The sequence below is a fragment of the Maylandia zebra genome, linkage group LG15 (assembly GCF_041146795.1).
Source record: "Maylandia zebra isolate NMK-2024a linkage group LG15, Mzebra_GT3a, whole genome shotgun sequence".
NCBI classification, from domain to species: Eukaryota; Metazoa; Chordata; class Actinopteri; order Cichliformes; family Cichlidae; genus Maylandia; species Maylandia zebra.
Genome location: NC_135181.1, coordinates 19,236,023 through 19,258,621, shown reverse-complemented (window position 1 = coordinate 19,258,621; position 22,599 = coordinate 19,236,023). Strand labels below are relative to the sequence as shown.

Below are 22,599 nucleotides of genomic sequence, written 5' to 3'. Positions count from 1 at the left end.
TTCCTTTCTCAATGTTTTCTCAGTTTTCTCACCAGCATCAAACTTTGCAGTATGTTGTTTGAAAGCTAAGGGCTGATTGATTGCTAGCCAAAGCTATAACTTTAGCTACTATACAGTCAGGCAACTTTAACAAAAACACTGATCACAAGTGAAAAGACTATAAGATACTGTTACCTGATAATAGGCAGGTAACAGTATCTGTGGTGGATGTGGAAACTTTTTTGTGTGGAGTCTGCATGCTCATCCTGTGCCCAGTCCACAGTATAAAACCATGCAGGGATTGATTTATGATTATAAATTGTAAATTTGAGCTTAACTTGTTGTAGGTATCTTTGAGATGTTCTTGTGATGGACTGATCACCTGATCATTCTCGCACTGTGACAGATGGGATAGACTTTCTCAACCCTTAATGAAGAAATTGGCTTGATGCTTTATATTCATTTCTGTTTTTGTTAGCCTTCTCTCCTTAATAACTGTCTTCACCGCTCTCATCACTATTACCTTTGGGGTGATCGTGGCTCAAGAGTTAGGTGTTTGTCTCATAATTGGAAGGTTACCGGTTCGAGCCCCGGCTCCGACAGTCTCGGTCGTTGTGTCCTTGGGCAAGACACTTCACCCGTTGCCTACTGGTGGTGGTCAGAGGGCCAAGTTCAAAATGACAGAAACCACAGGCCAAGTCATTAAGTTTCTGGCTCAAACATTTGAGATAATAATCCCACATTTTGACTCATGGATAGCAAAAATGTTGTTTTTCTGGGGCAGAAACAAGCATCCCTACTGAACTTAATGTACTTGTTTTTAAATCAGAAATTATGCTGTTGGTAGCATAGCTGTTGGAATAATTTTGGTTGTAGATTCCTGTTAAAAAACACCCGGGACAGGTCCCTTCAGAGGATCAAAAGATAAATGTTTGTACTAAAATGCACCCCAGATGATGGAGAGCCACCATCTGTCATTCTGAGAACAGTTTTTTGCATTTACTGTTTGATTTTTTTTTTGTTCTGATCAGAATCGCCCCTATGTAAGGTTCATTTAGTGAAACATTTATGCTCTTTCTGTGGTTATTCGCACAAAACGTAAAGGCAGCAGGAGTCCATCCTCCCCACTTTCATTGCCCTCCCTCCCTTTTTCACTCCATTGCTTCCAATACAGAGAAGATAAATCAAGTGCCACGAGTCCATTGATGTGAGGGGAAATAGATGGGCCATTTGTTGACAAAACTCATTTTCCCACTTCCAGGTAATAAAGTACACTGTGTTACTTTTTTCTGGCTCTAGCTGGAGGTTTGCCACCCCATCCGCCTTTCTTCCTGTGTCACTCGTTTGTCTTGACAAATGAGTGTGTTCGGTAGCAAGCGGTCATGCTGACTGAACTTGTGCACACACACAAACACACACACACATCCAAACATTTATGTTCTGTCTGGCCATGTCTGAGGCACCTGGTGTAGCTGGTGAACAGGTGCGCTCTGCTAATAAACTCCAACACACCAGTGAATCTGCTTTTATTTTGCTGTCTCTATTATCCTACTACCTATTTCTCTCCCTCTTTGTTTATTCTTAACCAGAGGCATTCAAACTCTAAGCCAAAGATTTGATTCCCATTCCTCCATAATTAACTCCAGAGTTTCCAAAATCACATCTGAATCACAACATGATTTAGCTGTTACAAATACCAGTGTAATTAGAACAAACATTAGCATCCATCAGTGTCAGTACATTTCAACAGTGTATACGAGGCGTACATAGGAAATGTCATCCTGCTCCTCCTGCCTTAACACTATTCTTTGTTTTGTTTTGTTGTTGTTTGTTTGTTTTTTGTCCATGCATATCCATTGTCACCTGGAGGGGTGGTTTGAATGAATGTGTAGACAGTTTACTGGTTACAAGCCAATGATCACTGCTGAAATACAAAAAGTCTCAGGAGGGGGAAGCTTGGAGGGGGATGTCTCTCTTTCTGCTGTAATTCGATTGCTAAGAACACAAGTTTGAATCCAGAGGAAAACAAATCACTATGAGGGCCACAGCGGAATAAAATTAAAGTTGTTTATGTATGTGCATGCATATCAATAATAAACATCAAGCGCCACGAGAGTGCAAACCTCCACCAAGGCAGCTCTCTCTCTGGGCAGTAGTTCTATATTAATTCATATATTAATTATATATGTTAATCTTTAAAGTACTTTAAAAAATTTGCAGTAAAAATCAAACAAAGGTAGGATGACAGATGTTTACTCTAATTATATAAACATTATGTAGGAGTAGGAAATGGATAATAGCTACCGATTTGTAAATATCAACATGAATAACTTGAGCTTATTATATAAAATTATACTGTAGTATATTTCTAACTAGCTAGGAAGCTCATTCTGTTTAGCCTGACAATACTTTCTTTAACAGTGTAACACATTCTTGGGTCAACTTGTAAAATGTAAACATGAAGTCAGAGCTCAAATATTACATCATATTTGGATGCCACTGATAATGTGATATCCCCATATGAATGATTTCCTAAATGTTGTCAATACAAATAAAGACAGCAAAATTGTATGCATAGTTTAAAAAATAAAAGACATTTTATGAATGTTTGACCTCATTTGAACATGAACATGAGGTCAGAGATCCAAAGCAACGTGACATTTAACATTCCCATATATCATTCCCCACATGCCTGCATGTTGTCAGTGCAAACAATGGCAGTATGAAACATAGTTTTAAATAGCTCTGTATAGCCTAATTATAATTTGACCTTCAGATCAATATAATGGCCCGAAGAAGAAGAGGTCAGAGGTTAAATGTGACATGATCTTTTAAATCTTTATAATGATGCAATCATATCAATTTTGGACCAACAAATCATGAAGTTAAGACCTCAGTGGATGTAAGCCAGGTTTTAATAGACTATTAACATGACCCCACTCTACACCCCTACAAAGTTTTATCAGAATTAATTCAAAGTATTTTAGTTATTTTCTTTACTAACAGAATGATGACATACAAGCAACCACTACCAAAAACATAACTTCCTTGGTGGAGGTAAAAACTTTACAGGGTCAAATGTTTCTAATCCAATCTCTGATTAGAGTGTATACTTAATAGAAATGTTCTTTTGCTTTGATATCTGGGGAACCACACTGGGCTTTCAAGTCCACAGTTTGCTGAGAAGATTAATACTAGTCCCATGTCTGTGTGCTAAATATGAAGCTGGAGCCAGAAGGGGATTAACTGGAGACTGGAATCAAGGGGAAGGAGGTTAGCAGCCATAGTTTTGGCAGTGCAGCACCAACCAAGGGGATTGTCCAGATACGGTTTGCATTGAATAGCTCCAGTTTTTGTGCTATAGTTCAGTTTGAATAAACAATTAAGAAAGATGTAAAAATCTCGGCTTTTATAGTGCAACTTTAGTAATTGTAATATTACAATTCAGGCAGAAAATAGGCTAATAGGTTAATTCCTTGTTTTTTTAAGCAGATAGGCTGAGCTGACCTTCATATGGCTCTGGCTCCATTTCTCTACTAAAGGAAAATCAAATCAAATGCATAATCAAAATTCCCTAAATGTCAAACTGTTGCTGTAATAAAAATAACTTTTGGGTCTTCCTAATGTTATTGTCTTCTCCAGGGTAGGGTCAGCTCTGCTGCAGCCTCCCCCTTATAGCTGGTAGAAATAGTTGTGCTTAACAACTTCGTATCAGGATTTGACACCTCTGGGAGCTAAAGCCTCACTTTCCAAAGTTACTCCACCACCTACGCATTCTGCACTCTCACTGGAGAGAGGCAACAAATAAATGTATATTTGAAAGCAGATATTTGTCAGGCATCATGTTTCACTTTTTGTAGCTCTACGGTTGTTTTCCTGGAGGCTGTTGTGGCCAAGTAGTAACCTTATAGGCAAACACAAACTGAGGGAATATTTAACAAATGTGATGTGGTGTTTTGTTGCTGTCAAGTGATAGTTCCACTTTTATTGTAGAAAAAAGCTGCATGAGCACGAAGCAGTCCTACACACACCGGGCAAGATGTTTGGATATATGCACACTTACTGCTCAGATGCATATTTTCATTTACATATGCCAGAGTGTGTAAACAGAAAGCAAAAGGTGGTGTTTTTGTGCAAAATTTCAGAAGAGCAGCCGTTCTGGTTTTTACTCTCAGGTAACCATGCAGTCCTTTATGTTCTTGATAATTCAGAAAGGTTTTTTTTTTATATGAGAGTACAGTTTCTCCACAATATTTGTACAATATTATTCACAGTCAAGCATAACTAATAACACTAGCCAGATAGTATGGAAATGATGCCTTAATTTGCACAAGTTAAAAGCAAAAATCAGAAAAGCAAAGTCAGTATTTTACACAGGGAATATATAACGTATGTTCCCAATGTCCCGCACTGATCAAACCACCCATACATGTACCCTGCATATATACAATGAGACAGGGTTTGGTGGCTGCACTGACAGCTTGAGCGTTTGTCAAAGCCAGAGTTTTAACCCACAGTTGGTTTACCCTGGAAGGATACCAAACATCATTCTGCTTGGGTAGGCCAACACTGCCTATGCCACTGAGGGGTTGTAGCTTCATGAGTGGGCGTGGCAACATGTAGGTTGGCAACAATGTTGAGATGAGTCAAACATTTACATAAATATCAGAGAATTCCCATCAGAACTTTGCAACTGCATATAAAATAGTAAACTGACACAGTTACAGTGGGGCAAAAAAGTATTTAGTCAGCCACCGATTGTGCAAGTTCCCCCACTTAAAATGATGACAGAGGTCAGTAATTTGCACCAGAGGTACACTTCAACTGTGAGAGACAGAATGTGAAAAAAAAAATCCATGAATCCACATGGTAGGATTTGTAAAGAATTTATTCGTAAATTAGGGTGGAAAATAAGTATTTGGTCACCTCAAACAAGGAAAATCTCTGGCTCTCACAGACCTGTAACGTCTTCTGTAAGAAGCTTTTCTGTCCCCCACTCATTACCTGTATGAATGGCACCTGTTTGAACTCATCATCTGTATAAAAGACACCTGTCCACAGCCTCAAACAGTCAGACTCCAAACTCCGCCATGGCCAAGACCAAAGAGCTTTCGAAGGACACCAGGAAAAGTATTGTAGACCTGCACCAGACTGGGAAGAGTGAATCTACAATAGGCAAGCAGCTTGGTGTGAAAAAATCATCAGAAAATGGAAGACATACAAGACCACTGATAATCTCCCTCGATCTGCGGCTCCATGCAAGATCTCATCCCGTGGGGTCAAAATGATCATGAGAACGGTGAGCAAAGATCCCAGAACCACACGGGGGGACCTGGTGAATGACCTGCAGAGAGCTGGGACCAAAGTAACAAAGGTCACCATCAGTAACACACTACAACGGCAGGGAATCAAATCCCGCAGTGCCAGACGTGTTCCGCTGCTGAAGCCAGTGCATGCCCGTCTGAAGTTTGCCAGAGAGCACATGGATGATACAGCAGAGGATTGGGAGAATGTCATGTGGTCAGATGAAACCAAAGTAGAACTTTTTGGTATAAACTCAACTCGTCGTGTTTGGAGGAAGAAGAATACTGAGTTGCATCCCAAGAACACCATACCTACTGTGAAGCATGGGGGTGGAAACATCATGCTATGGGGCTGTTTTTCTGCCAAGGGGACAGGACGACTGATCCGTGTTAAGGACAGAATGAATGGGGCCATGTATCGTGAGATTTTGAGCCAAAACCTCCTTCCATCAGTGAGAACTTTGAAGATGAAACGAGGCTGGGTCTTCCAACATGACAATGATCCAAAACACACCGCCCGGGCAACAAAGGAGTGGCTCCGTAAGAAGCATTTGAAAGTCCTGGAGTGGCCTAGCCAGTCTCCAGACCTCAACCCCATAGAAAATCTGTGGCGGGAGTTGAAAGTCCGTGTTGCTCGGCGACAGCCCCAAAACATCACTGCTCTCGAGAAGATCTGCATGGAGGAATGGGCCAAAATACCAGCTACTGTGTGTGCAAACCTGGTAAAGACCTATAGTAAACGTTTGACCTCTGTTATTGCCAACAAAGGTTATGTTACAAAGTATTGAGTTGTATTTTTGTTATTGACCAAATACTTATTTTCCACCCTGATTTACGAATAAATTCTTTACAAATCCTACCATGTGGATTCATGGATTTTTTTTTTCACATTCTGTCTCTCACAGTTGAAGTGTACCTCTGGTGCAAATTACTGACCTCTGTCATCATTTTAAGTGGGGGAACTTGCACAATCGGTGGCTGACTAAATACTTTTTTGCCCCACTGTATAATCTGCATAGATTGCAGCGGGAGTTACCTCTAGGAATAAATTAGTTAAAGCTGATGATAACACCATTGTTTTATGACTTTTCTACTGAGCAAACATGTTGTATATTGTCTCTTTGAATTGTATGAGTTTAATGTCAATTAGGTTAGCTTTTGCTAGTAGCTAACAGCTCAATTCCACTACTGTTGACTGTTTTGGCTGATAGCTAAAACGAAAGAATAAATAACTCTCTTATCCATAAATTGTTCACAAAAAAGTAGGCTGATGTTTAAAGATATGTTGAATGCCAGTTTTCATAGCATAAGACAAACATAATATGACAAATCACTTGTCTCAGGGCGTCATACTTAGAGCTGGTAATGCTGGCTTCTGAATTATTGCTGTTTGTATCTCAGCACTGCTGTGAAGTGAGCAGCAGATTTCTGTCATGACCCTCTGAACTTACAGTGAACTTCTCTCTTTTTCTTCCTGTCCGAGTGGCCTGCTGCTAACTAATTTTTCTCTCACAAAGTATTGATCTTTCTCTACCCGCTGCAGCTATGAATAAATCACACAAACGTGACAAAGGGACTGCTGTGGCTGGCAGACGCTGAAGGACTGAAGAGTAGGAGGAGGCTCTCAGCTATAGTAAGTTTAAACTGGGCTGTTTGAAGCAAGAGACACCCGGTCGCCATAACAGCTGCAGTGTTGGCTTGGTTAGATGGAACAATGGGGGAAAACATCAGACATTTTTTAATATAACAGCTGTGCTTGAATGAGGGTTAATTTCTTGTGGTGCTTCTCTGTAAAAGAAACCATCACCAAGTGCTAGTAAATCAATTCAAGCAGGCGTTTTCACATTTTTACTTTTCTCAGCATGTTTCATGGGAATAAAATCCAACTGGATTTATCTATAGATGAGGTGGGATGACTTTGACATCAGTGACTTTATTCCTGCCTGAAACACATAGAAGGGTAATCTTTCGTGCATATTATTACAGCTGCAACTTCTCTACTTTTTCTCTATGATTATTTTATATTTTGACACCATAAGTCATTTTTAAAAGCAAATGTCTAAGTAATAAAATAGGAAAAAAAGCCACCCAGACAGCAAGATCTCATAGTTTTTACGCCATAGGCCTGGGAGCTTGACAGCAGTATCTTTGCTGTTCCTAGAGCTTCTGGGCAGACATCTTGGATATCATTCCGGAATTCCTCTTCTTTTTTCTTGTGTTTCTGCTGTCTGAGATATTCACTAAGCGCATAATCAGTTGTGCCCATCTTCCTGATATACTAATGGATCTTTGCCATTTCATCCTGAATAGTGGTTCTGACACTCACTAGTCCTTGACCTCCTTCTTCCTGCCCAGCGTACAGTCTCAGGGTGCTGGACTTAGGGTGAAACCCTCTGTGTATGGTGAGGAGCTGTCTCATTTTGATGATGATTTCTTGATTGCCCAGATCTTGTTCTTCCCATTCAGCTGACTCCTCAGGACTTGTCTTATTCTCTGCAGGTATTTGATGGTTGCGGCTTTCCTAGCGTCCTCTTCATGGTTTCTATTTGCCTGTGGGATTCCCAGGTGCTTGGAGCTGTCTGCAATGTCTGCAATGTTGCGTTCTGGTAGTTCAATCCCCTCAGTTCTGACTACCTTCCTTCCACTTATCATCAATATCTGGAGCATCATCTGAAGCTTCAACAAGACTGGATATGGGTACTGATATATATCAGTATTACCCACAACAAAAAAACACGATGATAAATATGTGTAAACACGGAAATTGCGATTTAATTTGAAAAAGGTATACAAATCAGATTATTTTACCTGCTTTATCAAACATATATAAGAATATAAGTAGATTCTTTAAAAAAAAAAAGATTTTGCATTTTGATATTTTCCACCAGACTTCTCATTTTGGTGGCCCTGTCACCGGGGTCAGCTGTGTTGTTTATCATCTGCTTCAGTCTAGCAGAGAGGTGGATTTATGTTTGTGCTGAGTAAGCACTTCCACAGCCACGCCCTGCCAAATCAAATGTCACACCATCTCCTGGGGTATTAATCACACTCCGACACACAAACACACACTGTCGGGCCCAGAAACATAAAGAAAGAGAGAGGAAAGGTCACACGAGCCCTCAAGTTTTCATAAGCATTTCATGCCTTTAAGAGTAGTATTCAGTCTTTGCATTCCAGTGTATGAGTGTATACGTGTAATTACATACATACTGTGATGCTGAAGTCTATACAATGCTATCATCTTTTTGACTTTTAACTGATTTTTTTTATTTTTACTTTTTTAAACTAAGATTTTTACTTTCAGTTAATTAAAAAATTATGCATAATTGTGTTTAAAACAAGGTTTCGTTGACAGTCTTACGTTAAGGGACTGTGTGCTTTGCCTTACTGCCCTTTCAAATCCAGCGTATACAATTTCAAAGCCTATATTATATCTTTCTTCAGGTGAGAAACAATCCTACCTCCCAAATGATGTTTTTATTCTGGAATTTTGATTGACATTTTTTTCTTTCCATTAAAAGTAAACTACCATAAAAATGTTAGACTGTTCATTTCTTTGTAGCTCCCCTTCCTGGCAGTGTGGTATCTGCTTTAATCAGCTCAGTAGGTTATAATATTAGATAATAATACTAATATAATACATAATATTAGCATCCTGGATTTGATCTTAGATCAGGTCACAGTTTCATTAAATCACACAGCTGCTGAAGGAATCATAAGATATTAAACAGGACTGATTTAAAGTCTTGGCTGCCTTCATCCCCCCCATTTCTATGCGAAAAACTATATATAGCCTAGCTGCAAGCAGTAGCCTATTACTATCAATGCACTTTCAGATGCTCAAGGAAAATGCGCAACTGCCAAGCAGTGAGAGGTACAACCACACTGCTGCGATATGTAGAGAGGAGCCTGCTTGCAACAATTATTTTCAAATGTGTTAATGCGTGACTGCAATTACAGATCAATAGATTCCAGCTAATCATAATATATCCAGGTTATACCCATGAAGGTGACACACCTATGATTATAGCCTTTAGTTTTAACAGTCCTGGGTCTTTCACAGCGATCTGTCATAGAGGGATTTTCCACACAGTAAAAAGAAGATTTTTAGGAGGAACATGGATATTAACAGGCTGCAGCTGTAAAAACAGAAATTCCTTACTATGTTTACACCATAGTAGTCTTTACCAAAAAGAGAAATGATTAACAAAAACACTTTAAATTCAGTGCACCAAACAACAAAGAGATGGTCAGAAGTAGGAAACTTGTGCAGTCTTAGCGATGCCTACAATACACATTTAAAGGAGGCAATCTCAAAGTGGCAGTCGCTTGAAACAGATTTAATGAAACTGCATCATCACAATCAAATCCAGACAAACTGACAGTTCACTTCAAAAAACAATGAACTTGAAAGGAAACAGCAGCACACCAACATCTGGTTTGTGAAAAGCAATTTTAGTCAGAGAGAAAAGCAAACAACATGACAAAGTTTTACAGCTTTGACTCAGCTCTTCTGATCAGACGTGTGAAATGTTTAACCTTTCCACCCAGGAAATACTGAGGATAAGCAGTATCTGTTATTAAAATACAATCTGTTCCTATTTTGAGAGCAAGCTACCTATTACAATACTAGTAGGATGAAAATGTGTGTAGGATTTGATATTTGTCACGGGGTCAAGAAGGTAAGTAAAAAATCTCTCATAAATCCACTTAAATTTCCTGAAAAACTGCAGTCAAAAACACAAATTTAAACCAACAAACTCAGCAGAATGCATCCCCTGGGAAAATCGGTGAGCAGATTGTTTCATTTTGGCTTTAAATGATCTGCTGATTGGCTTATATCCTAAACCTCTACACATACTGCGACTGCATATTTGGTCCATAAAAAGTTTTGTTCGTATGTTTTATAATGCCATGGTTGGCAAACCCAGTGCAGGGACAGAAAAAACACGGAGATTAATGGACAGTAGGATCAGAAAAAGCCACTCAGACAGAAACTAATCTCATCCATCTGCACAGGTCAGATTTCACACCGGAAATGGGTTTCCTTCTCTCTTCATTCCTCATCGATCCTTCTTTCTATTCACTTCTTGTTATTTCCATCAATTCCACCTTTCTGTCTCCTTCATGTGGATGAATGGATGGTTGGGAAATTCAAAAAAATAACAAAAAGTCAGCCATGGTTCTGTTTTTTTCTTTGGCTTTCTGAAGATTTTCACTGTGATTCATGGAGAAAGAAACTCTGGAGAGTATATAAGAAAGCAAATAAAACAAAAATTAGGAACTATTTTCAGGAATTAAAATGGTAATACTCTTAATTCTTTTTTTCTTTGAACAAACTTAAATTTATGACTTAGTTTTAATTAAAATGAATCCTGCACCATTGTTTCTATGCATAATTGTTGCATTCCAACAAATATGCCCTTATCAATGCAACTTTATGACTTTTTTATTACATATATAGTTCAGCCGTGAACTGAAGATGAAGTCATTTGGCAGGCTCACCAGAGCAGATGTCACTAAGTTCACTGATTTCTTCCTGAACTTTGAGAAGAAGGAGGTCCTGCAAAATTTCCTGCTGCTGCTTCTCATCTTCCACCCCAAGAAGCTTCAGCTGATAGTCCTTTAGTCTCAGCAACACACGGCCTGCAGATTTAAACAGGATCCCAGTGATTTGTTCAAGTATATAAAAAGAGATTCAAAATAATGCGAGGAAAGCTAATAATGACTTGGCCTGTTAAATTCCTGCCACTGAAGCAGGAATACCATGCATGTGTTGTACCTGTTATGTCATGTTTGATTACGGCTTTGTGGAGTAGGGTCATCTTAGTCGGATACTGTTCCTGAATCCACTCCAGCACTTCTTCCACTGACCATGATGATGGCCCCTTTGATAGTCCCATCGCCCTCTGATCAATAAAACATAAGAAGAGAAATTAAGAGAAGTGCAGAAAAAGTAAATGTTTAGCTTTTTGTCTTACAGTACAAAATAATTCACTGTACCAAATGCAGTTAAATTCAGTCTTCACACTGAAGAAAGAGACAAATGCATGCTTGATATTACAGCAACATCTCTGTCTGGCACTAACCTTTACCAATTTGTGAGGCAACATTTGGGCTCCATTACATTACAGATTGGATTTTATATTTGTATTTTATATTTATTTACGTTTATATACGGTACCCAGTTCTCAGGTTATCTTGTTCTTGTTCTTGTTGTTGTGGTATCAATTTGAAAATCTTACATCACCTCATTCTCGAGTTCACAAACTTGGGTGTCCACACCGCCCACCTGCTTGGCAGGGCAATGACAATACCCTATCAACCTTTTATGGCTGAGTGGTAAAAAAATCTTAAAAACAGAGTTTACCTTAAAATATGATGTGGTGAGGGCTCGTGTACGTGGATTTGTTTGTCACAATAGGCTGCAAATGTTCACACACGCTCTGAATGACTGAGAATGAAAAGAAATGAGGGGATTTTCTTAAAATTGTGTGGGCCCCTAGACACACTGGTGACACATAATTACTCTAAAAAAAATGAAAATGGATTTGACATGTCTCCTTTAAAAGCAGAAAATAAGCTCAGCAAGTCAGCTGCCATCACTGAGGACATGCAGACAACCCTTAACAACAGCTCAATGAAGTTTTGCTCCTGGCACATTAGCTGAGGACATTTTTGTCTGCAGTAGACCTTCAAATGTGAGAAAATGTTATTTTCTCTTGATATTTGACGCTCTGGATCACCTACTGGCTTCACATAAGCCTATTTTCCGGTGATTAATTCAACAACCCCCTGAACACGATGACAAATAGTTTTGAATGGCCGATGGATTCTTGTACTGCAAGGTGAAATCAACCGAGTATGACACTAAGAGGTCAAAAAAAGTTGTGCACTTTTCAAAAAGCTGCCTTCTGTTCATTTGGCTTTTTTCCTAGCCATATTCTCCTGGGCTGCAATGTAATAGGGCAAAAATTGCTAAACAGTTGATGTGACCTTTTCAGCAGGCCAGTCTAGTTATTAGGTTGTAAATATAGGAATGTAATTTCCTGAGTTAATTAAGAGGGATGCGTGATTGGCTGAGGCGGTAACGAGATCCCAGTGGAGTAATTGACATACAGAGAGTGACCGAGGTAAAAAGACAGCAAAGTTCCCTTCAGCGCCAGAGTGAGCTGAGAGTAAAGAAATCTAACTGAGGACAATAATGTGGGTTTTATGCCTGAAGACAGCAGCTCTTAAGCCACACAGCTCCTGAATTGGGCCCCAGTGGTTAGATTTTATAGTGGCATAAAATGACTGTATATACAGCTTGTCTTATTTGCTCTGAACCATTTCATTTAGTTTCATACTGCCAAGTTACAGCTAAACCAGGACCTGTAAACAAAAGCAATATGCAGTGACAAGCAAGGTGGAAAATTGGATTTTTGTAAATTACTGATTGTGTGCAAGACTTTTTTTCTCTCTCTCTAGCTGACCAGATATTTTTTATTATTCAGCTCCCGGCTTTTGCATCTAGTATCACCATTTCATTGAGCTTCAGTTTAACATTGTTAAACAATGTGGACCGTATGGCTCGATCCAAGGTCCAGATCAACATCTCATGCGCTGTGACAGGTGTCTGCTGTTTTAAGAATATAAGATTCATACACGGATTATCTACTATAAATACTTTTATAGACCTGTCATGTCTTTTTTTGTCCTGCACTTGTTCAGTTTTCACAAGGTTTTTGCAAGATTTTTTAAGGATTGCACACCATGCTGAGACATGCCAAGTTTTTGGAAATTACATAATGATGAAGGAGACTTTTTATACGGACTCACTGTTCATCCTTTGATTTAGGTGTCTGAATTATTCATAAGTCAGAGTTCAGCAGCTTAACAAAGAAAAAACATTCTTCTGAAATGAGGTACAAAAGCAGCCAATGTCCAAAGAAAACTTTGAAAGACTTGAGAACTGTATCCTGGAGAACTGCTGCACAATATTACAAGAATGTCTGGCTCCTTTAAAAGAAAACTGTAAAAAAATGAGAGACAAGTCAGGACTTTTGCACAGTCGTGTATAGCCAGAATTTAAAGGCACACAAACAACAGCCTCTATGCCATCTGACATATTATCAGTGTCACCTTATCAAACACTTTCACACAATCTAACATATACTCCTGCTGCCTCGGGTTCAGACTTTTTTAAAGTAGGTCAAGATTCTCTCCAAAGGATTTGTTTGATTTCCAAGTGCCTCTTTAGCTCACTATGCCCCATATTAGCAATACCCAACTTCTCCCAACAGACAGTTTACTCAGGCGCAGCGCTGATTGTAGATCATGTGCACTGGTAGTTAATTATAGTTTGCTCCAGACAAAAAAACTGAATCACTTTCACCCTTATTAACCTTTCATTTGAGGCCTTTGATGTGTCATGCTGTCATAATTCCCATTGTTGAGGAACTTCACAGATGGACTGAAGTTTCCTTTGACCATCTGAGGTTTTTTAGTATTTCTTAGGGGAAATGAGTGTGTATGAAATACAGAATGACTAAATATTAGATTAAAAATTACAAATTGCAATCATAATGTAACATCACTGGACTCACAGATTTAACTGTTTAACTAACACCCATGAAAATCCTAAACTCTGTAAAACTCCCATTAGTACCCTGTTATGTGACAGCTTAGCTTTGAGCAGTGCAAGTGAGGTTTGCTCTCTAGCTGTATGCCCTCACTGATCTGCGAACACAAGCCCGTGTGCCGAACTCAGCTCAGGTGAAGCTAGTTCTCATGTAGCCTCAGTTTGTTAGCTTTTCAGACAGTACTGAATGGTCTTGTTACTCGGTAAGTTAGTCAGCACTTTGGTCAACCTGTGTTGTTTTTAAATGTCCTCATAAATAAATAGATTGAATTGATTGATAGATCATTGCCTATTTGATGTCCATAGTCCATATTAGTTAATAGTTGTTTTACGTTTTGTTATGGTGTAACATGTATGGGAGTCCTAGACGTTTTGTTTGTTTTATACTGTAATAGTCATACTGCAATAATTACACTGACATTATTAAAGCGAAACAATTTTAATTGCATGAGTTTACAGCTAATGTAGTCTACAGCATAACATGTGGGGAGAATAATCAAGCATATTGTTTTGTGTTGTACTATTTCACATGCATCATGTTAACTGAGTACTTGGCTCTTATTCCCAAATAGGTGTGCATCACACAAAACCTAACTCAGCATATACTCTATACATCCAGACTCACTCTACCAATCCTCCAAAGAAAATATTTTTCCAGCCTAATTCTATAGCTTTAACTCACTGCAATTAGTGCATGTTTAATTTCCTCACTCTGTCTTGAGTGTTGATATCTTCCCAACCCACAATGGCATGCAGGAGATCTTGAACTGTAAATTGATGGACGACTATTATCTATATCTTTAGTTATTTTTTGGTGTCTGGAAATTGGCTTAATATATAACAGGATTTCATAATATATCAGAGTTGATCTTAAATTTTAGACAGACAATCTTTACATTCAACATACTAATGGTCAGAAAACGATTGCCTATTAGTATCTATATGCATACATTATGTTTCTCTGTATTTCTTCTTGGAAAGAGAGCCTGCAGATTTATGCCAGACCTATGATATTATGATCAAATACAGCAAGGAATAAAGAAAACGTCAATGGTCAAACACACATACACAAGCTGCAGGCTGCAGCATCCTTCATACATTGTAAATATAATCCTACCACCTTGTGGTGTCTTGCAGAAGTACATCTTCTCCTGAACAAGCTTTAAAGTTTGTTTTAGGAAGAAATAAGTGGTCCAACTTTTCCATAACCTAGTTCACAGAGATTTCAGCTCTCTAATCCGCAGCTTTGCTCCATTTACATTATGCAATGCAGCCGTATCGGTTCTTTATTCAAACAGTTGGCGCTTTATTGTGTGTTTTCTTTCAGCAAATGGTAAAGCATGCCCTAAAAACGCACTGAGAGTTTTGCACAGCATTGCACAGATTCATTATGCATCACCTTGCCAAAAAATATTTACCGCTGCAGTTTTAAAGCTCAGCAGAATACGCAGACTGGTTACAGTGTTAAAATTTTTACTTGTTTTAGGCGCCTTTTCTTGTTGACAGGCTGATGCCGAATTAAAGCAGTGTACCTAAAGGTTATGTACTAATTTGTACCAGCTTGGTATGTATGTCTGAATTTAAGAGACCTCAATTAAGCGTATATGAATATTTTGAGTAGAATTTGGGCTGTTGTACAGGACTGAGCCCAACCCATCGACAACAACTGTCTTTCAACAACGTCAAATAGCTACAACAATACTGTAGGTAAGCCGCTTTAACACTTGGTTATCTACACAAACTTTATGTAGGTGTTTAGTTCAGTAGGAAGTTGATATTTACCTCCAGCCCGCTCCCGTTCGTAACGTTTAAATGGCGACCCTATTCGTACCTTTACTGAAGTGTTACAGTAGGTAAGTTCATTTCACAGGCCCCGCCCATTACCCCTGCCACGTGATGCATTCAGGTGCCGTGGTAACATGTGTTTGGTACATAATGCTGCATACTATTAATGAAGTCTGTAGTATTTCCAGGTACACTGGTATCTGTGCATTAAAAAGAAAACATGTATACCTAGCCCATTTATTTATATTATGTACCGGTATGGAGTTAATATGGTTCACAGACAATTAGCTGTGAGGCCACCTGTCCTGCAAATCCATATTTGTTAACTTAATCCACTGCACAGAAGTGTATTCATCTATTTGCAGAATATAATTTAATAGTGATAGTATAAAAACTACATTGCGGTGGAGAAAAGGACAAAAGAGGGCCTCATAAGCAGTCTGAGATCCAGGTCTTAGATTTTTGAGTGTACAAGGTGCTCCAAATTTTCGCAAATTACCGCACAGTAACTGTCATTAAAATTCATCTTAATCTAGAAATAAAGATGTATACAGCTGCAGTTTGTGGCTGCACATTTTGGTATGTAAAATGTGCTTAACATGACATTCTTTACCTAACTGATAAGTTCCCCCGACCTTCCCCTATTTGTCCAAATACTCCTTTTTTATTTATAGAACTATTATTATTATTATTGTTATTTTATATACGTTACATAATTAAGCTTGTTATATTATACTCTAAGAAATTACAAAAAATAATTATGTTTTATTAACTGCTTCCAACAGATGGCGCTCGTCTACAGCAGGTGGGAGTCATCTTCAGCTCGGAGCTTCCCAACTTTAGGTGGAGCAGCCTTGTGGTCACGTGACGTTGTTACGGGTATATTACTAATTTGAGTGTAGGTTATTTTATTAGTTTGCTCTGCTCTACAGATCTGCTAACTCTTTTCATATCACTGGCAGAGGCTGGGCAATTTCGCCATTACTTTTTTGTCGTTTTAATGATACTCTAAATGAAGAAAATTTCACTTGAATCTGCATCTGGCTCATCTGTCATTCCCTTGAAAAGGGACGTTATGTAACATGTATATACAGAGGATCCCTAGTATGACGCACATGATTGTATAATTAGTGTGATAATAAGTTAATGCCATTTCTCCCTTACCTGTAGAACTAACTAACTATGACTTTTCGACGTTGCATGTGTTTAATTTTTATTGCTATTAGGTTGAATGACAGTTTAATTGCTGCATACAATTAATTAGAGTGCAGTGCCACAAACGGACAGGAAACCCACACATAAAGGAACTCATCCATCAGAAAATCGTTGCTTTGTGTTTCTGCTGTTATGGAAGTATCTCTGCTTTTAATTTGCCCACAAAAATGGGCTTATGTTTCACGCAGTTGGCTGAACAATGGCATGGGATGTTTGCCTACTATGATGCTTTCAAGGGCTCCAAGTTCAGACTTTATCAAATAAAATAAGCCGTGAGCTTTTATTTCCATTAATAAATACCATAGGGGATGTTTCTGTTCATAGTGTTTTGTGTTTAATTGTAAAATGAGTGGAAGGATGTGAAAAATAAATTATGTTTCAGTCAAAAACTTCGGGCGAGCTTTTGTATTTAAGTAGCAAACAAAGTATTTCTTTGTTGCTCAGATGAGAACAAAGTAAAGATGTTTGGCCATAATCCACAGCACCATGTTTTGGTGAAAACCAAACACAGCATGTCAGCATAACTGTCAAGCACAGTGATGGAGGGACGATGTTTAGGCTTGTTTTGCAACAACAGGACCTTGGTACCTTTAAGACATTGAGTTAACCATGAACTCAAAGCTTGGCTTAAAATGGTTCATGCAAGAGGAAAATGACTTATTTTAACATCTTCTGATAACCCGTGGAATTCAGAATTCTATGTTAATGGGGAAAAAAAATCCAAGAATTGCAGTCAAACATTTGGAGAGTAACCCCACCAAAACAGCTTTGGGAAATATATGACTAATCCTAAAACCAAAACTGTCATTCATTGAGCTTCTTTCTTTATTGAAAGCACCACTGAGTTGTTAGTAAAGTGCATTGTACCCCTTACAGGACTTCTGTATAACAATTTTCACAATATAATTTGTGCTGCATGTTATAGCACCATAGCCAGCCAGCCGAACATCTGAAAATACTGTTAAGCAAGCAAAACGCATAACAGGAAATCTCCTATATCTCCTATATCCTATATATAGAGAGAAACTATGCCTCCCTATTTTTCCATACAAAAACATTCTGAACTCATTACTAATTGTGTCAAACTTTTTTTGCATGACAGCATTATCATTTTTTGTTTTTATAAAAGTCATGCTCACAAACAACCAAAGAAAATGTGAGTTACAAAGATGTTATTGCACTTGTGTAATATCCAACAACATCATTACTGAACATAAAAAAGTCCCATATTTGGATACACATGTTTGTACAGAGCAGAGTTTTGCAACTCAGTCAACATCAAAGGTTACAGTACCACAACACAACAGGTTGCACTCAACACACAACACGCCATGTTATTACTTCAGTAAATGAGACCTCCCATGATTATTCTGAAAATAAATAAATATGGATTTTAGTTTGCACTTAGTCTTGGGATATGGTATCAGAGTTTTTATTGAAGTCCCAAATCCCAATAAAATGTATTGACCTTTTTAATGCATTACGGGATTCCAGTATTGCAGTTTCCAACATGACTCAATTTTGGGAGGAGAATGCTGAAGAGGATGAGGAGGGGAGTATTATAATATTGTCCGGCTCCCAGTTGGCTCAGAAACTGCTCACAGGGTGGTTTGTAAATTATTTGTAGAGATACCTGGCTGTCTCAAGCAAACATCTCAGTCACTGTGTGGAAAGATTCTACAGGAAACCTGGTATCTGCAATTGTAAATGCATGTAATGCATTAGTAAATCTTGACATACATGGTGGAGACAACCCACATGAATTTTTCAGCTTTGCAAGTTTGAAGAGTAGGAACCAGCTGTCGGGTCCGTGGCTGTCTTTCCCCCCCCTTTTCTCTCCATGTCACTCTAATTAGTCAGAGGCATGCGAAATTTCAACAGAATTAGGATTGCTTCCTAAATGTATGCCTGTTTTTTACATTATGGATGAAGGTGAGAATTTGCTCTTCAGTACACATGCACATGTAATTAATCAATAATTGAATAATGTCGTAATGGTGGCAACAGTCTGTTGGAGCTCTTTACAAAAAATTTACAGGGAAGCTCATTAAATAATCTCACAACAGTAAAAAAAAAAGGAAAAAAAAAAGATGCAAACATAACCTAGGTCAAATTCAAATTCAGATTTTATTTGTCACATACACCATCATACACAGTATGACATGCAGTGAAATGCTTGTTGCTGTGCAATGCCCAACCATAAAACTACAGTAAAAATTTACAAAAAAACAGCAATAATAGTTACATAATAGATTTTAAAAAATGAACATCAAAGAAAGGTCTAAAAGATATAAGGAATAAATTAAGAATTTAGCCTAAGAAGTAAAGTCTGGACTAAGAATTAGAGTTAAATTTTAAAATAAAGTGTGCAAATAAACAGTGTGCAAAGGTCAAGACAGAAAGTTGTTTTCCCGTTTACTTCTATACTATAGGAATGAAGTCTTTTTTAGAACTACAGCTATCGCCATCTGGTGGCCTTCAGATAGAATAGAGATTTAAGGCACTTTCACATTGGCTAAATTTTTCCAACCTGACTGCTTTATCCATGTTTTGTGAGTGTTTTCTCATATAGCAAAATAAGTATATGTGCTTGCAGAGTAATGCTTGTTACAAGTAAATTGTATAAATTAGCATTAATAGCTCGACAGTGCAGTTGCAGTTTTCATCAGTTAGCAAAAAAAGTATTGTTACCTCCAAATGTTTCCATTAGACAGACCATGTTTATTTTAGAAACAATGCTCAGATCAAGCAGACTCTTTCTTTAATAGGTGTTAATGGTGTAAGGGCTAAGTTCTATGCTTTTAATCATTTAGTCATCATTATTATCAGCTTCATTTACCACTGTCTTGCTTTTTCCTTTTCCTCTTTTTTCACTCCCAGAAGGACAACTCCTCTTCATTTTTGCTGAGTGGTTTTTGGTTTTCTTGGTTTTCTTCTTGCTTGATGGGACCAAACCACTTCTGATATGTTCTACCTTAGTATTTAAAATTGAAAAACACTGAATTACATTTTTATTTTATAGCAATCTTCCCTGGGTAATTTCCTGTTTACTTGCACTATTGTCATATAGAAAAGGAGGATTCAAAACCTGGACTGGATTTTCCAACAACTAATTTACCATGATTTCCAAAGAAGGAAGCAACACACAAATGATGTTGCTCCTCTCTGTGCTGAACTTAGTAACATTGTGTGTCTCTAATGAACTGGATCTATGAATTATGTGCAGTGATGTTTAATTCTATTGCATGCCATGGATCATGCACATCCAATGGGACTCATGGGATTAAGTCTTTAGCTGTGCCCATATTCTTCTACTTTGTGGATTTTTAGTTTTCCTTAAACAGACCCAGTGATTTTATCCTTATTGTTCATCCCAAATTTGAGTGATGGTGAAGGCTGTTGTGACTATATCATTAAATGGGCAACACTTCAACACTTCGTTCAGGAACACATGTATGCACTGAAATATTAAGTCCTAAATGTCATGTGACTGGTTGTTTTTCCTTTTCCTCAAGCGGACATACACTTTGACTGTAGAGGCCTGGGACTGGGACAACAACACACACAACAGTAAGTCAAAACTTCACATACATCCAATGCAGTTTCTATTGCAGTTTCTCAATAAGATTTGCTTATGACCAACACTAAAACATTCATCTGAGCTTGTCAGCCATGTCCACTCACTTATCTACATTTTTGGTTTAAAATGTGAAACGACCTCCAAACTGATGACCCATTCCTATGGCACAAATAGACACAAAAACCTTCTGTGAGATTTAATTTATAGAAACAGTTTCTAGAACCCAAACATTTTATTTAGTACGTCTTGATGCATTCTCAATCATCCAAGTGACTTCTTCAGTCTCAGCTGACTGACCTGCAGTCAGCTGAGACTGAAGAAGTCACTTGGATGAGTGACGAAACGTTTCTCCCACAAAACACTACATCTAGATGAACAGAATCAACTTTTGGAGATTTTATTTAGTAAGACACATGGACAAAAAGAAAGGATCACAATGTTGATATTTATCTTTATTTTTTAATAACCTACAGATTTGTTTGAGATGTTCTGCTGTGAGCTTCTGAGAAGTCATTTAAAAGCTTTGTCAAACAAAAAAGAAACACTAAAGAGGGTTTATTTACCTCTGTTATCGGTTAGCTGCTATTCTGGATCACGATCATGTGGAAGTAAGTGAGGAAAAATAAACACCAGATACAGAGCATTAGAACAAAGAAGAGATTTTAAGGCGATGACAAAGGGAATGTATTCATAGTTACATATTTGTGTTCGGCAGATGCAATTATGGCTGGCAGGGAGAACTTTGTAACGAATGTTTGACTTATCCTGGATGTGTCCATGGAACTTGCAACATGCCCTGGCAGTGCAACTGTGAGATGAACTGGACAGGTCTGTTTTGCAACAGAGGTATGACTAAAAATTTCTTACATTTTAATCACTTCTCTGCCAAAACAGTATGGTCCCTGCTTATTCAGTACTCGTAGTAAAATAACAATGAAAAATAACCAGTAAGTCAGTTGATATCCACTAAAACAAAATGGAATGACTTCAGTATCATCCAATTCTCCAGTTTAAATGTAGATATAAGCATGTCTTCAGAGGAGAAAAGGGTAGGATAACTCAGGGAATACTATTACAAAAGTACAAAAGAAAGTTACAAATAACAATTCAACACTGTGATTGGCAGGCATTGCATCTTTTTTAAAGAAAAAAAGATTTCTGTGGGTATATCATGCAATTTGACCAGATTAAAGACCCTTAGAGAAAAAGGTTCCAGTTCTCCAGTTCATGCAAATGCATAGAGGTGGCATGCTTTACATCACTCCATCCAAGGCTTTGCACTGCACTTGATAGTTTAAGGTTTGGATACAGCTGCTCGGACATTGAAACCCATTCCATGAAGCTCTCTACGTATTGTTTTTGAGCTAATTTGATGGTTACATGAAGTTTAAGGGGCTATAGCAATTGACTGCAGAAAGTTAATGACCTCTGTGCACTAAGCATCTGCTGAACCCACTCTGTGATTTTACATAGCCTACAATTTCACTGTTGAGTTGCTGTCATTTTCAGTTGCTTCCACTTTGTTATATTTAATCCCCTTTTGTATTTCCTATTCTGCCCTTCCATTCTTGTCTCTTTGTTATCTGATGTGTTTGTGTCAAGAGTTCAGTTTGACCCCCTTTGACAGATTTTGTTTACACAATAACAATCAGCTGTCTCAGGTCATTTAACATGGTTGCATTTCCTGAATCACGATCACGTCTACAAGGCTGACATCCAGTTATTTGAGCAGATCAGTTGCAGAACTATGTTACTGACACAAATGGGTGCCAATCCAGTCAGTGGGTTTCATTAAAGCTCTTTATTTTTGCTCAAAACATTGCATTTAGTATGGAATGGGGATTTTGTTTTCTCTCTCTGCTGCTCCATTTAAAGATGCTGATCAGCTCCAAGTGCTCTAAACACGTGTTAATTATTGAGATAATATTGGGATAAATAAGCATGTTTATACATGTTTTCGTGTTTTAGAGTTTGAATTCAATCTAGGAGAATAAGACTTGAGGAGGAGGAAAAGAGTGGCATTTTAAGACTGTCTCCTTCTTTCCTGTCTTAGACACATTTTAGAAATGCATTTAATATCAACTGTTTGGAAAGTATTTTCTATTGAAGAGTAT

The 22,599-nt window shown here is 38.0% G+C and overlaps 1 protein-coding gene across 2 annotated transcripts; it reads right to left on the bottom strand.

Annotated features, from left to right (window-relative positions):
* Window positions 1–9,595: 9,595 nt before the first annotated feature.
* Window positions 9,596–15,785, bottom strand: LOC101481444 (sterile alpha motif domain-containing protein 12). Of its 2 annotated transcripts, XM_076874058.1 has the most exons (5): window positions 15,688–15,777; window positions 11,653–11,736; window positions 11,065–11,191; window positions 10,788–10,928; window positions 9,596–10,524 (listed from the first exon to the last, which is right to left on the bottom strand). In XM_076874058.1, the coding sequence occupies exons 3-5, from the start codon at window positions 11,183–11,185 to the stop codon at window positions 10,508–10,510; spliced, it is 279 nt and encodes a 92-aa protein (XP_076730173.1). In that variant the 5' UTR covers window positions 11,186–11,191; window positions 11,653–11,736; window positions 15,688–15,777; the 3' UTR covers window positions 9,596–10,507. The 2 variants fall into 2 exon arrangements, with proteins under 2 accessions (XP_076730173.1, XP_004550683.1); XM_004550626.5 differs by lacking the exon at window positions 11,653–11,736 and having other exon boundaries at window positions 15,688–15,785.
* Between the last annotated feature and the right edge of the window lie 6,814 nt (window positions 15,786–22,599).